The sequence below is a fragment of the Geotrypetes seraphini genome, chromosome 1 (genome assembly GCF_902459505.1).
Source record: "Geotrypetes seraphini chromosome 1, aGeoSer1.1, whole genome shotgun sequence".
Classification (NCBI taxonomy): domain Eukaryota; kingdom Metazoa; phylum Chordata; class Amphibia; order Gymnophiona; family Dermophiidae; genus Geotrypetes; species Geotrypetes seraphini.
In genome coordinates, this window is record NC_047084.1 from 112,293,522 (window position 1) to 112,307,731 (window position 14,210).

The 14,210-nt window shown below is 42.0% G+C and overlaps 1 protein-coding gene across 2 annotated transcripts in view; it reads right to left on the bottom strand.

The window, feature by feature from the left end:
• Window positions 1-731: 731 nt before the first annotated feature.
• LOC117356528 (receptor-type tyrosine-protein phosphatase alpha-like) overlaps window positions 732-14,210 on the bottom strand; it is a 153,021-nt gene continuing 139,542 nt past the window's right edge. For both annotated transcript variants that reach the window (XM_033935862.1, XM_033935855.1), the window contains 3 exons: window positions 11,452-11,609; window positions 5,436-5,571; window positions 732-1,510 (listed from right to left, as the gene is read on the bottom strand). In XM_033935862.1, coding sequence (XP_033791753.1) covers window positions 1,436-1,510; window positions 5,436-5,571; window positions 11,452-11,609 — 369 coding nt within the window. In that variant the 3' untranslated portion in view covers window positions 732-1,435. The remainder of the gene's footprint in view (window positions 1,511-5,435; window positions 5,572-11,451; window positions 11,610-14,210) is intronic.

The window sequence follows — 14,210 nt, forward strand, 5'->3', positions numbered from 1 at the left end:
TTGCTCTTCTCTGGACTCCCTCAAGTACTGCCATGTCCTTCTTGAGGTACGGCGACCAGTACTGGACACAGTATTCCAGATGCGGCCGCACCATTGCACGATACAGTGGCAGGATGACCTCCTTCGTCCTGGTCGTGATACCCTTTTTAATGATACCCAACATTTTGTTTGCTTTCCTCGAGGCTGTGGCGCACTGCACCGACGCCTTCAGTGTTGTGTCTACCATCACTCCCAGGTCTCTTTCAAGGTTACTTACCCCTAGTAGTGATCCCCCTATTCACGTTTGTCTTCTGCTGTCCCGCTCCCGGTGCCTCAGCCGTGAACACAGAACATAAATATTTGTTAAACAATTCAGCCTTCACCTTTGAGTCTGACAATGCCACTTTTGCACGTCTTCCTATCACTGACATATCTAAAAAAGTCTTGTCTCCCCGCTTTATCGTGTCAGCTATTTTTTCTTCCATTTGCATCTTTGCTTTCCTGACTACATGACCAGCCTCTCTTATCTTTTCCAGATATTTCTGCCTGTCTTCCTCTTTCTGCGATCTTTTGTAGTTTATGAAAGCTAACCTCTTATTCCTTACCTTCTCAGCTACTACTTTTGAGAACCAAAGTGGCTTTCTTTTCCTCTTACTTTTACTTAACTTGCCTCACAAAAAGGTTTGCCGCCCTTACAATCGCTCCTTTTAGTTTTGCCCACCGCATTTCCACTCCTTCCAGACGTTCCCATTCAGACAACAATTCCTTGACGTAATTCTCCATTCGAACAAAGTTAGTTTTTTTTTAAAGTCTAGAACCTTTACTTTTGAATGAGCCCTTTCTATACCCATCTTAATATTAATTGATAAGCATAACCTTTAAGCTCCTAAATAAAGATGAATTTTTAGCTGAAAACTTTTGCTCCTAAAGTTTGGCTGAAAACAGGGTACAGAGGCCCACTTTTACTAAGCCGCGTTAAGAGGTTTTTACCACGGCCTGGAGCGCTAAATGTTCCAACATTCATAGGAATTCTATGAGCATCAGAGCAGCGTTGGAGCATTTAGGGCTGCGTGCCACGGTAGAAACCTCAATAGCGGCTTAGTAAAAGGGGGGAGCGTTAAGAGTTCAGTCTTTTTTAAATGATCATGCCCAACATTTTTACCTTTACATCCATAATACATTTTTTCTTTTCTTTCAATAAATAACAATGTAATGATTAGAACAAAAATGAGTGGAAATGTGTAAGCGGAGACTTCTCAATGCTTTCTGTTATATATGAAGACATTCAGCAGGTTCTCCTCAAGCACTGAGCAGCTGGTTGTGGAGTTCAGAGCCACAGAAACATCCATGCAAGTCACCTTTCTGGGGCATAACCACTGGGAAACAGTCTTTGCCTTAGGACACAGACATCTGCAGCCCCAGAGGATCTGGGCCACAGTGCCTTCAGGATCTAAATCTACTTGAAGTTCCCATAGGTTTCAAAAGAGTCCAAGTAATTGAGTGCCAGCTGGTAACAAAACCTGTGTTGTTCCTAGAGAAAAAAGAGCAAGAAACCGGGTTTTAATTTATGGCCAGTGAAGTATTATAAGAACAGGCTCAGAGAAGCCTCCTAGATCGCCTCACTGTCCTAGAAGAATCCCTTCCAGCTTGTGGCTCTGTGAATGTCCCATTGAGTACATAATTAGAAATAGGACATCCCAATGTTCCCTCACACAACAAAAGGCAATGTCCCATCTTAGGACCTTCTAGACTGTACTTGGGTGCAAATATTGCATATTGCATAATCAAAACCCTGCTTTTCAAAAAATTCATCCAAATATCTTAACCCCTCCTCTTTTACCTCCAGAAGATTCACCTACCTTCAGATAACCTTCCCCCAAATTACCCACCTTAACACCGTCCAATTAAACAAATACCATAAATAGATTGTAACCTACCCTCTCTAACTGCATTCCATATGTATTTTTCATACAGTTCTTCACTGTCAGTTTAATTTCCATCCTATAAATTCACATAGAATTTTTCTTTTTTCAACCATCTTTATTTTCTCTTATTTATTAATTTCCAGGTACTTTAGTTAGATTGTGAGCCTTCGGGACAGTAAGGGAATTTTTAAGTACCTTCTTACTTCTCATTTATAATCTTAATGTATATTTTCTTCAAACCGCTTAGAACCTAACGGATGTAGCGGTATATAAGAAATAAATTACATTACATTACATTACATTTCTCCCTTATAATATTCCTAAGGAAGAAGTAGGGAACTACAGGCCGGTAAGTCTGACTTCTGTGGTAAGTAAATTAATGGACATGCTTTTAAAACAGAGAATATTGCAGTTTCTGTAATCCAGTGGATTTCAGGACCCGAAGCAACCTCGGGTGCCCTTGGGATGGGCCCCAAAGTGACAGGCTGGGTCAGGAACTGTTTGAGTAGAAGGTGACAGAGGGCAGCAGTGGTCAATGGAGATCACTCTGAGGAAAGGGATGTTACCAGTGATGTACCTCAAGGTTCAGTTTCTTGTTCCTGTTCTTTTTAGCATTTTTGCAAGCGATATTGCTGAAGGATTGTCAGGAAAGATTTACCTCTTTGTGGATGATATGATGAAAAATCTGCAATAGAGTAGATACCCCTAACGGTGTGAATAACATGAGGAAGGACTTACTATTAGAGAATGACACGGGGACCGTTTACTGTGGTAAACCATGGGTCACCACAGTAAATCCGCAGGAATGGAGACATGCCACGATGAAGACAGAAGGAACCTAAAACCAAAGCCTGAGACCAATGTGATTTGAAGAATAAAATTACCAGACAAGAAAAAAAAATAAATTATTTTATATTTTGTGATTAAAATATTTCAGATTTGAAATACTGTATGTATCCTGCTAGAGCTGGTATTAGACATAACTGGGGACCGCAAAGTCCAGGCTGTGCTTCTTTAGCTTCCAGCTGGCTTAGGTCTCTCTCTCTGACCAGGGGGCAGTTGCCCTAGTTGTACTCCCCTAACATTATTCTTGCCATGTGTGACTAAAGTATTCTGTTAGCTTGATTTTTCTATGTAGCATTCTGTAGTAATTTGGTTTGTTCAGTTTTCACAATAGTGGAGGGGATATTTGTGAAAGGGAGGGGAGACAGGGGTTTTGTTGATCCTTTCTCTGTTTTATTTGTGTTTATAAAATGACAATTGTCAGAGGAGAAGCTTCCGTCCCCACACACGTGACTGCAGGGCGGCACAGGCAGGCTTTGCCGGCATCAGTTTCTTTTCTAAAGCGCCCCGAAGGTAAGGGGGAAGGAGGGAGATAGATAGATTTGGCTGGAGGGAGGGAGGGAGGGAAGTGACCGCGTGTCTTCCCTCCCTTAAGTTTCTTTACGCCGTGAAGGTAAGAAGGAGGAAGGGAGATTCTCGGGCTGTTGAAGGGCGGTGAAGTGGCGAGAGGGAAGGGTGGATGCTGCGGGGACGGGGAGGTGAAGGGGACGGTGGTCCGGTGACGGGGACAGATTTTTTCCCCGTGTCATTCTCTACTTACTACTACTAGTACTATGATTATTTCTATAGCACTACCATACGTACACAGCACTGCACAGAGTCATAAAAGAGACAGTCCCGGCTTGAAACAGGATGTCATGGATAAAGTTAAGGGAAATAGTTAATCTGCTGGCTGGGATGGTGGGCAGAGGAGTAGGGTTATGGTTTGAAGGCTATATCAAAAAGGTGAGTTTTCAGTCTGCTTTTAAACAAGGGAAGGGGCTTGACGGACAAACTTGGGTAATTTATTCCAAGCTACATGAAAGGAACGAATTCTGGAATTGTTGGAGGAGAAGGGATCAGCTAAGAGCGGCTAATCTGAGGAATGGGGTTCTCTGGGAGGTGTAAGTCAGCAATAGGAGCTTGAACTTTATGCGAAGATAGATAGGGAGCTAGTGAAGTGATATAAGGAGGGATAAAGTGGCCTTTGGGCATTATGGGGGTAATTTATAAGCTCAGTCTTGGCCATGTTTAGGTAGTATTGTCAGATAGGCAGGCTTAGACTCTGGAGTGAACATCTGTAGAGATTTCAGGTATATCTGGGAGTCTTCAGCATAGAAGTGATACTGAAAGTAATGGGAGGAAATTAGAGCATCAACAGAAGAAGGGTAGATAGAAAAAAAGAAGTTGTGATGGGAAAGATAGAAAGAAAACCATGAGATAACAGAGCCTTGAAACCCAAGTGAGGTCAGCGTATCGATGTTTCAAAAGCTGCAGATAGATCAAGGAGGATGAGGACGGCTTTTGGATTTGGCCAGGAGCAGGTCATTGGAGACTTTAGTAAGGGCTGTTTATGTAGGATGAAGAGGTGAAAGCCCGATTGAAGTGGGTGAAGGTTAGCTCGAGATGAGAGAAAGTCAAGAGAATGGCGGTGAAAAGCACATTCAAGTAACTTGGATAAGCAGGGGAGAAGGGAGATGGGGCAGTTTTGGAAGGGCAGGTAGGGTCCAGTCTCCTCAAATAGCAGGTAAATCTACATGTCTAAAGGCTGGGGGGTGAGTGGGGGGGGGGGTAAAATATTAACTCCACGATGATCAGCACTTTTTAAAACAACATCTGCTGCAGGTAAAATAAACCACTGGCTATTTAGCCCCAGTATTCAGAAACAGCACTGATTGTCGATGCTGTCCAGTTAGCAATGATGTTCAGACCATTAACCAGCTAAAGCTCCACCCATAGACCACACCGGAACTGTCCAAATAGTGCTGAGGCCGTCAGAGGCAATATTCAGTGGCCCTGTCTGGCTAGTCCTGCTGAATATTTCACTGGCCAGCAGTTATCCAGTCAATATTGACTAGTATGTGTTTCTAAAACAAAGAGCAGGGCGATACGGGTGTTGAAGAACTGCCCGTATTACACCTGTTTTGAAGAAACTGCATTGGCTGCCGATTGCATTTCGAGTCCAACATGAAGCGATTTCTGTAATTCATCAAACTGTCCACCACCAAGCACCGTGGTGTTACCTGATCGGCCTAATAGAGCGTTGAGATCTGAAAGTCAAAAGTTGTTGGAACCGATAATGCGACGTAGAAATGCAGAAACCAAAGCCGCTGCTTTTCGTATTGTGGGCATTAAGCTATACAACGCGTTGGTGGGAACAGTTCTGACCGGTTCAGATTTAGAAAATGATTGAAAGTGCAATTGTTTGTTACAGCATTTTTGTGAAATGTCCAAGGTTTTCGGTGGCCCAATCAGTTAGTTTTTAAGATTTTGCTTTGTGATGTTTATTCCTAAATTTTTATGCTCATACTCTGTAAACTGCCTAGTTGTCGACATATATACATTTTTTTAAATAGATCAATGTGCTTAAGTTTATTAAACTGCCTGCCTGGTAAGAAGAACTAAAAGGCCATTTATGCAGGTAAAGAAAATCATATTACAGCACGGAAGCGTCCTCCGGAGCCTTAATCCTCGGCTTTGTCAGCTTACCACATTTGGGATGAGTTGATAACGTTTCCTCTTCAGAGTCCTGACTGCGGATGAAACATCCACCAGTCCCTCAGTTCGGATCTGTTCACATATGATGCTCCCAGCACAAAAGAGCCCTGAACGACTGGCCCCGTCCCTAGGGAAGAGAAAGAAAGTCTTTAATCCGGCACCAAAGGCAGAGCTTAAAAAGTAGAAAGCAGCACTGGGCAATAGGCATAGAATAATATAAAAACCCTGGGGTAGATACTGAGTGGGATTGAACCAGTTCAATCCCTCTGGCTGCCTCTGCCACTGACACTCAGAAGATGTAGTTTGAACAACGCTTCTCGTGACATTTGTATTTCTACAAGATAAGGAAGCGCTTCTTTGCCTATTTTTTAGGTTAAAAGAAGTCTCTTATATGGATGGCAAGATTTCTTTATTTTCAGATGTCTCTAGAACGACACAAACAAGAAGGAAAAGATTCCTAGAATTGAAAGAAGATGTTAAAACATTGGGGGCAAAATTTCAATTGCGTTATCCTTGTAAATGTGTGATTTACTTGGATCAGAATACTCCCAGAATCCTCCCAATTGCAGTTTTTCTTGGAAGGGAAGGGAGTGACATTGCAGAGTTCCAAATGATCCCAATTCACTGGTCTGATTTAAAAATGTAGATGAGCTAAATCTATTTTTGTTAATTTTCTAAATCTTTCTAATTTTCCATTCCCAATGGTATGTGAATTGTTTCTCCCCCCCCCAAATGTGGACTATTCAAAAGTTTGAATATAGTTAAAATTTGAATGAGTATTTTATTTTCTTTATATTGAAAATTGGGAAAACTTTTGTCCGTTCAATAAGTTTATTTTGTTGAAATTATGATAAATTAATAAATTAAGAAAAAAAAAAGGTTTTGAGCCTATTTTTCTCAGGAGCAAGTACATAAGGTGGTGGTGAGGGACCTTCTACGGTTTGCCCTAAGTGCCCACAGGGTATTAACTCTTTTTCATGCTTTTTGGGTTTGCTCAAAGATAAAAGCATTTTGGAGGGCTATCCTTAGATTTTTAGAGCGCCTCTTTGGTCAATCTCTTCCGATGTCTCCAGTAAGGTTCCTTTTGGACCGTTATGAACCTTCTCGCATATTTAATAGGGGACATCAGATGCTGATTGGCAAGGTTGCTGTTCTTGGTAAGAAAATTAATTATTCTCAGTGTTTGAATGCAATCAACCACACCTGCTTTCTGGGCCTGGCGAAATCATCTCCATGGGTTAATGACCTTAGAACAAACACATCCCTGCCTTACCTTTAAACGAAAACGTGTTTTTCTGCAGATCTGGGATGCTTATATTCAGTCCTTCTCCTCTAGGGCTCGGAGATTAGTTCTGAATTTGTTCTAATTTGGCTCTTCTAATTTGATTTATGGCACTCACCCTGGGTTGTTTGTTTGTGTGTATGGTATATGTGGTGGGGTATGGCTGTTGGTGTGCATGGATTTTTTTTTGGGGGGAGAGACTGGGAATTGGGTGGATGAGGTATATTTCTAATGTTTCAGGGGGGGAAGGTTGGTACTTGGCCGCTGTTTGTTAGAGTATAAGAGCCCGGCTCTCTGACGTATGCAGCTGCTTTGTTCCATTGATATTTGGGGGTTGTGGGATGGTAGATTGTTGCCGGGGGGGGGGGGGAGGGTATTGCTGCCAGAGTGGGTCCAGAGCCGAAGTCCCCCTCCTCCCCCGCCATGCCCACAAGCATCTTCTGGGCTTTATGAGAAATGTGTTGCATAGATGACATAACCCCACTTGCTGATCCATCCGGATATTGGAACTGAATATCTGGGTATGACAGGTATAACTGCAATTATCCAGATAAAATACTCAATGCTGATGCCAGATAACCATCCAAATACCTTAGCACTGCTTTTTTCTAATCTAATCTAATTTTCTATTTCTGCGTCGATCATACCTAGGCAGGCTCAAGGCGATTTATAGAGAGGGGCAAGGATGGAGAAGGGGGGAGGAGGGGAGGGAGAAGGGGGTAGGTAGGTAAGAGGGGTGGGTAGGGAGAGGGGTGGAGGGGGAGGAGAGGATACAGGTGATTAAGTGTGAAATAGATGAGTCTTCAGTTTCTTCCGGAATATGGCGTGGTTAGATTCTGTTCTGGTCGTTTTTAAGTTTCAAGTTTATTAAATTTTTACTATACCGACTATCAGCAAATATCTAGCCGGTTTACAAGTTAAAATAAGATAAAAAATAAAATTAATACAATATACAAAATAATTGAAAAGAAAAAGAAGGGGGATTGTGAACATTTAGACTTTAACTGGACATACTGGAAAGTGATGGTAGGGAAAAGAAGTGGAAGGGGAAAAAATACATAGTTCAATTAAAAAAAAAAAAAAAAAATTGGAAAGGGAAGGATGAAACATAAGGAATGGGATCGCTTCCTAAAAGCGGTTGAGGTATTGAAGAATAAATTATATTTGGGAGCAAGAAAACGCATCTTGGAATAAGAAAGTTTTTAATTTAGCCTTAAATTTATCAATTGATGTCTCGTGACGAATGTGGGATGGCAATGAGTTCCATAGGGTAGGAGCGACTACAGAAAAGTTAGTCTTTCTCGTATAGAAGAAATCTTTGATTGTGGGGACAGATAGCAGGTTTTGATCGGCTGATCTAAGGGACCGTGATGAGCAGTAAGGGATGAGAAGTTTATCTAGAAAAGAAGGTTGGCGGGAGAATCTAATTTTGAAGACTTGCATAATTGTTTTATATGTGATACGATGGGTTATAGGTAGCCAATGAGCTTCTTTCAGGAGAGGTGTAACATGGTCATATTTTCCTAATTTGTAAATAAGTTTTATGGCTGTATTTTGTATGAGTTGAAGTCATCGTAGTTCTTTTTGAGGGAGTCCATTGTAAAGAGAGTTACAATAATCAAGGTGAGAGATGACAAGTGAATGAATTAGAGTTGTGATGGCTGTAGTATTGAGGATAGATGATAGAGAACGTATAAGCCTTAGTTTGTAAAAACAAGTTTTTACAACTGTACTAATCTGGTCATGAAAGGTAAGATCCTTGTCTAGGGTAACCCCTAGTAGTTTTATTTTGGTTTCCGTTTTTATAGGATGAGTTTTGATGAGAATCTGTTCATGAATAGTTTCGTTCTTTTTGGTAGGAAAAAGTAGGCTGCTTGACTTATTGATGTTTAAAGAGAGTTTGTTTTCATAAAGCCAGTCACTTATTTCATCTAATTTTTTGTTGATTGTTTGAATATCTGTGGGATTAGAGGTATCTACTGGATGAAGTAATTGAATATCGTCTGCATAGGCATAGGCTGTAAATCCTATTGACTGGGCAAGTAAGGAGAGGGGACAAAAAAATATTGAACAACAGAGGAGATAAGATGGAGCCCTGTGGGACACCATAGGTTTGAGATATGGGAAGTGAAGTTTCCTTCTTTGAATGAACTCTAAAGCTTCGGTCGTTGAAATATGAGATGAACCATTGAAGAGCGGAACCAGTAAGGCTGCAGTCGCTAAGACGGTTAATGAGAAGAGAGTGATCAATAGTATCGAAAGCTGCGGTAAGATCTAATGAGATGAGAAGAACTGATTTTTGGTGGTCTAGATAATAGTTGACAGTTGAAATGAGACCTAATAGGGATAGTTCGGTAGAGTAGTAGGGGCGAAAACCAGTTTGATGTGGATGCAGGGCATTCGTTTTTTCGATAAATTCTGCAAGTTGATTATAAATTATTTTCTCAGTTAACTTTGAGATGACAGGGAGGTTGGCTATGGGTCGGAAATTTGCTGGTAATGTTGGATCAGTGTTTTGATCTTTTAATTTAGGGAGGACCAGGGCGGTTTTCCAGGTCATTCCAAGTTTTTACTCCTAGAAAGGTGAGCATGGAGTGGAAAACACGTTTGTATTGAAGATTTTTTGTGGAAGGGAGATTTCGAAGTATTCTTTTGAGGGTTCTGCAGGAAATAGACCATGCCTTGGAGAAGTTACCCAGATACGAGACTGAAATTAATTAAGTGCTCCTTGTAACTCCTCGTTCTGTCCAGAGACAGCCAAAGCAGTAGCGTTATCTGTATAAGCTGCTGAAAATCTGGGCCATCTATTCTTTCTACATTTTGTGTTCTAATTCCACCTTGTTACCTTAGGTTGAAGAGATGAATACAGCAACCATGTAGCCTAATATTCATAGATCATGAGTGGTGTGCATTGTGGGAAACTGCCCTGGTTCTCCTGGATTTTCCCCACGTTCTATTTCCTGACTGAAGATGCAATCTTTTCCCCAACTGGTCACCCTCCAGAAGCAGACTATGCAGGGGCAGTTTCTAAACCAAGGATTAAATCTCCCTTTCAAACAGCGGGCTCTTTGCTGAGGTTGCAGCTACCATTCCTCTCCCTCAGACCCGAAAAGAAAGCTGTACAGGAAAGACCTGGAGACACTGTCCACTTCACTCTTAATTCCATTTCATCTTATAGGAAGTTCTATGTGTATTCAAATATCGCCGTGTAATAATTGGTTTAGAAGTTAAGAGGCAGGTTGACTGTATATACTGTATAAAGTGTGTAGCTCAATGAAGGCATGTAATGAGGACATAGTAACACAGTAGTTAAACTACGCGGTCCATCAGTCACATTCAATGTTGAACCAACAATCCAGTACAATAAGAATGTATAGCCTTACTGGCTCGGACCAATGGTCCATCTAGCCCAGTAGCTCATCCAGGTCACTAGTTAAGTTCCACTATTAAATGTCTTCCCCCCCCCCTCACTGAGATATACAAGACCTGTACTCAGATCATATGAATGTAGTATAAAAAACCATGCATACGTGCTTCTTATTCAACCATGCCTTTTTCAGAGCTCAGACCTAACTCCTCTCACCTCAGATTCTGCATCCCCAACCCTATATGTCATGCCTGTCCGTCCAAGTTAGATTGTAAGCTCTTCTGAGCAGGGCCGTCTATTAAATGTCAAAATGTACAGTGCTGTGTACGCCTCACAGCACTATATAAGAGATAAAATAGTAGTAGTCTTAGAAGACCATAAGAAAGTCGGCCCTGCACTGGCTCTTCTTCATAGCTATCACAGTTGCTGTCAAAACGTACTCCAGCTCATATGATCTGTATTGCCACATACATAGTAACATAGTAAATGACGGCAGATAAGGACTGAACAGTCCATCCAGTCTGTCCATTAAAAATACATGATTAAATTAACTTGTCTCTTCTTTGATATTTCTGGGTTATAGACTGTAAAGTCCACCTGGTCTTGTCCTGGGTTCCAAATGCTGAAGTCGCCATCCAAGCTCACTCCAGCCTATCCAACCATCCTGTTTGCAGGAATTCTACCCTAAAGTCTGGCCAGTAACATCCTCATGTTCCAAGTTAGTGGAGTTCCCATTGATGCCCTCCCCAGCCCATCCTACGCCAAATCACCACATATGGGACACAGACCATGCAAGTCTGTCCAGTACCGGCCTTAGCTCTTTAATTTATACCATTTGTTTTCTAATTAGAGATCCTCTGTGTTTATCCCACGCTTTTTTGAATTCCATTGCCGTTTTCCTCTCTACCCCTTGGGAGAACATTCCAGGCATCTACCACCCTCTCCGTAAAGAAGAATTTCCTAACATTGCTCCTAAGTCTTCCTCTCTGTAACCTCAAATTATGCCCTCTAGTTTTACCATTTATTCTTCTCAGGACAGACTGTAGAAATCCATCCGACTTCAGCTACACTTCCTCACTCCTGTATACCATAAATGAAGGACAGTAAATGTTTTCTCAAAATAAGAAGATCCTAGCTTTGATACCATGTAACATTACCCTTGGCTCTTTAATTCACAAAATACCAGATAAATTTATCATCTGTAATCTCTTACCAGGAAGTCGCATAAGTGATAGATTCATGTTCAAATCGGACCTGTACTGTCCGCACTGTTATGCTTTATGTAAAAGGAGAGAATTTCAATAGGACTTGAAAAACAAGCTTTTTTCCCCTTATTTCCCAAATTTATTACCACTCACCGACACGTGACGAGAATATGGTCACCCTGGGCATGTTGCTGACCTCTGTCCACCTCTCCCAGTATGCTGATAAGAGCTGCAGGACTCTCTGGAAGACCTTTGCTCACTGGCCAGTTGTTCAGTTCCCATAATTTTACTTCTAGCTTTGAACCTGTAGACTAATAAAAAAAAATATATAAATGGTAGTTGTCAATGGAGATCGCTCTGAGGAAAGCGATGTCACCAGTGGTGTGCCTCAAGATTCGGTTCTTGGGCCTGTTAACATTTTTGTAAACAATATTGCTGAAGGGCTGTCAGATATGATCTGCCTCTTCACAGATGGTACCAAAATCTGTAATAGAGTAGATACCCCAGATGATGTGGATAACATGAGGAAGAACCTAGTGAAGTTTGATGAATGGTTCAAAACTTGGCAGCTAAGATTTAATGCTAAGAAATATAGGGTCATGCATTTGGGCTGCAAAAACCCGAGGGAATAGTACAGTTTAGGGCAGGGGTGCCCAATAGGTCGATTGCGATCGACCGATAGATCGCCAAGGCAAAATGAGTCGATCGCAGAGCCCATCCCGGGCTCCGTGATAGACTCATTTTGTCTTGGCGATCTACCAGGCCAATCAGCCTTCCTCTCCCCGAAGTCAATTCTGCCGTTGAAGAGGAACTTCTGGCCAGCCAATCACTGCCTGGCTGGGCCGGAACTTCCTATCCGACGGCAGAATTGACGTCGGGGAGAGGAATGCTGGTCGGCCCGATGAAGGGAAACAGGGAGAGCTTGGGGGCCTGTTCCCCAATGGCAGTAGCAGTGGCTTAGGGGAGGGCAGGGAGAAAGAAAGAAAGAGGGCTGGCAGGGAGACAGAAGGAAAGAAGAGAAACAGAAAAAAAGAAAGGGGGCAGGCAGGGAGACAGACAGAAGGAAAGAAGTGAAACAGAAAAAAAGAAAGGGGGCATGAAGAGAGAAAAAAAGAAAGGGAGGCAGGGAGACAGGAAAAAAAAGTTGGGGGAGGGAATGTGGTCTGGAGGAGAGGAAGCATATAGGCTGAAAGAAGGGAAGAAAGATTGGATGCACAGTCAGAAGAAGAAAGTGCAACCAGAGATTCATGAAATCACCAGACAACAAAGGTAGGAAAATTGATTTTATTTTCAATTTAGTGATCAAAATGTGTCTGTTTTGAGAATTTATATCTGCTGTCTATATTTTACACTATGGTCCCCTTTTACTAAACCACAATAGTGATAGCGCAGGGAGCCTTTGAGCTTTGAAAGCAGCGCTGGGCATTCAGCGCAGCTCCCTGAGCTAAAAACTGCTATTGTCGTTTAGTAAAAAGGGAGGGGGGTATATTTGCCTATTTTTGTATGGTTGTTACTGAGGTGACAGTGCATAGAGTCATCTGCTTTGACCTCTTTGAAAAAATCTCGGAATAGGAATGATTATTAACATTTTCTCTGCGTACAGTATGCTTTGTGGTTTTTTAAAAATTTTATTGTTGGATATGATTCGACCACAATCCAAGATGGCCGACGGTCTCGGACGCTGAGTAGCACGCCGGAGGAGTCTGCTTGAAAAATTTTCTTTCGGAACGAATTACCTACTTGGGATGCCGAAGAGGAGAGGCCGCAGCGCCGCTGGAGCCTCATGGCGTTCAGCGGTCCCCTCGTTCGGCAATATTGAAGAACTCCTGCGTCGGATGCAGGATATCCCGGCAGCGTCGGCACCCCCGCTGGAGACGCCTAAGAGGGGCGGAAATGAGGTGATCTCCTTGGGGCTAGAGACTACGCTGAGCCCTGACGCTAGGGCACCTCCCCCACCTCATTTTATTGTGGAGGAGCTGCCTGAAGAAGGCAAGCACCTACCCTCGGAGGCTAGGAAGAACAGAGAGAAGAGCGTGGAGATGGACTCCCTGAGTTTTCAGGTGAGTCCAAGAAGCACCGAGGACTTGGAAACATCAGGGATTATTTCAGCCCAGCAAAAGGATTGCCAGGAACAGCTGATAACTGGTGAGACTATTCAAACTTCTAATCTCTCATATGTTATTGAAAAACCCAGAGAAGTAACACTGGACTCAATCTGGGATTTAGTTGCTGACCTAGCCAAGTCTGTTAAGCCCCAGCTTTTGCAGCTGGAAAATAAAATTACTCTTCAAGAAACTGAGATAAAAAATATAAGAGTTGAAATTGATGAATCCAAGAATTCTATTGTGAATATACAACAGGAGTTAAAAGCATCAAAACAGCTTAGTGATGCAATAGTAAAAGATAACACAAATTTGCGTAGAAAACTGGAAACTTTGGAGAACTTTTCTCGTAATAATAATCTCCGACTGATTAATTTTCCTAGGATAGCCTCGGTGACACCTAGGGATATGTTGAAACGTTATATGTTGGAGATTTTGGGTATTCCAGAGGATACATTACCACCACTTACTCAAGTATATTACCTACCAATGAAAGCTATTAAATCACCATCTAAACAACAGGAGGATAATCAACCACTTAATGTTTCAGCAATTTTGGAACTTTCGGATAGAGAGCTTGCATCTCCGGCAACATTGCTTCTTACGGTGGCTCTTGCACCAGATAAAAACTGGTTGCTTAGATTGTTCTTTAGAAATAAAATGAAAGAATTTCTTGGACATAAAATATTAATGTTTCCAGATTTGGCACGGGACACTCAGAGAAGAAGGCGAGAGTTTCTGTTGATGAAGCCAGGTGTTACATCTCTTGGAGGGACTTTTTTTCTACGACACCCTTGTAAATGTGTAATA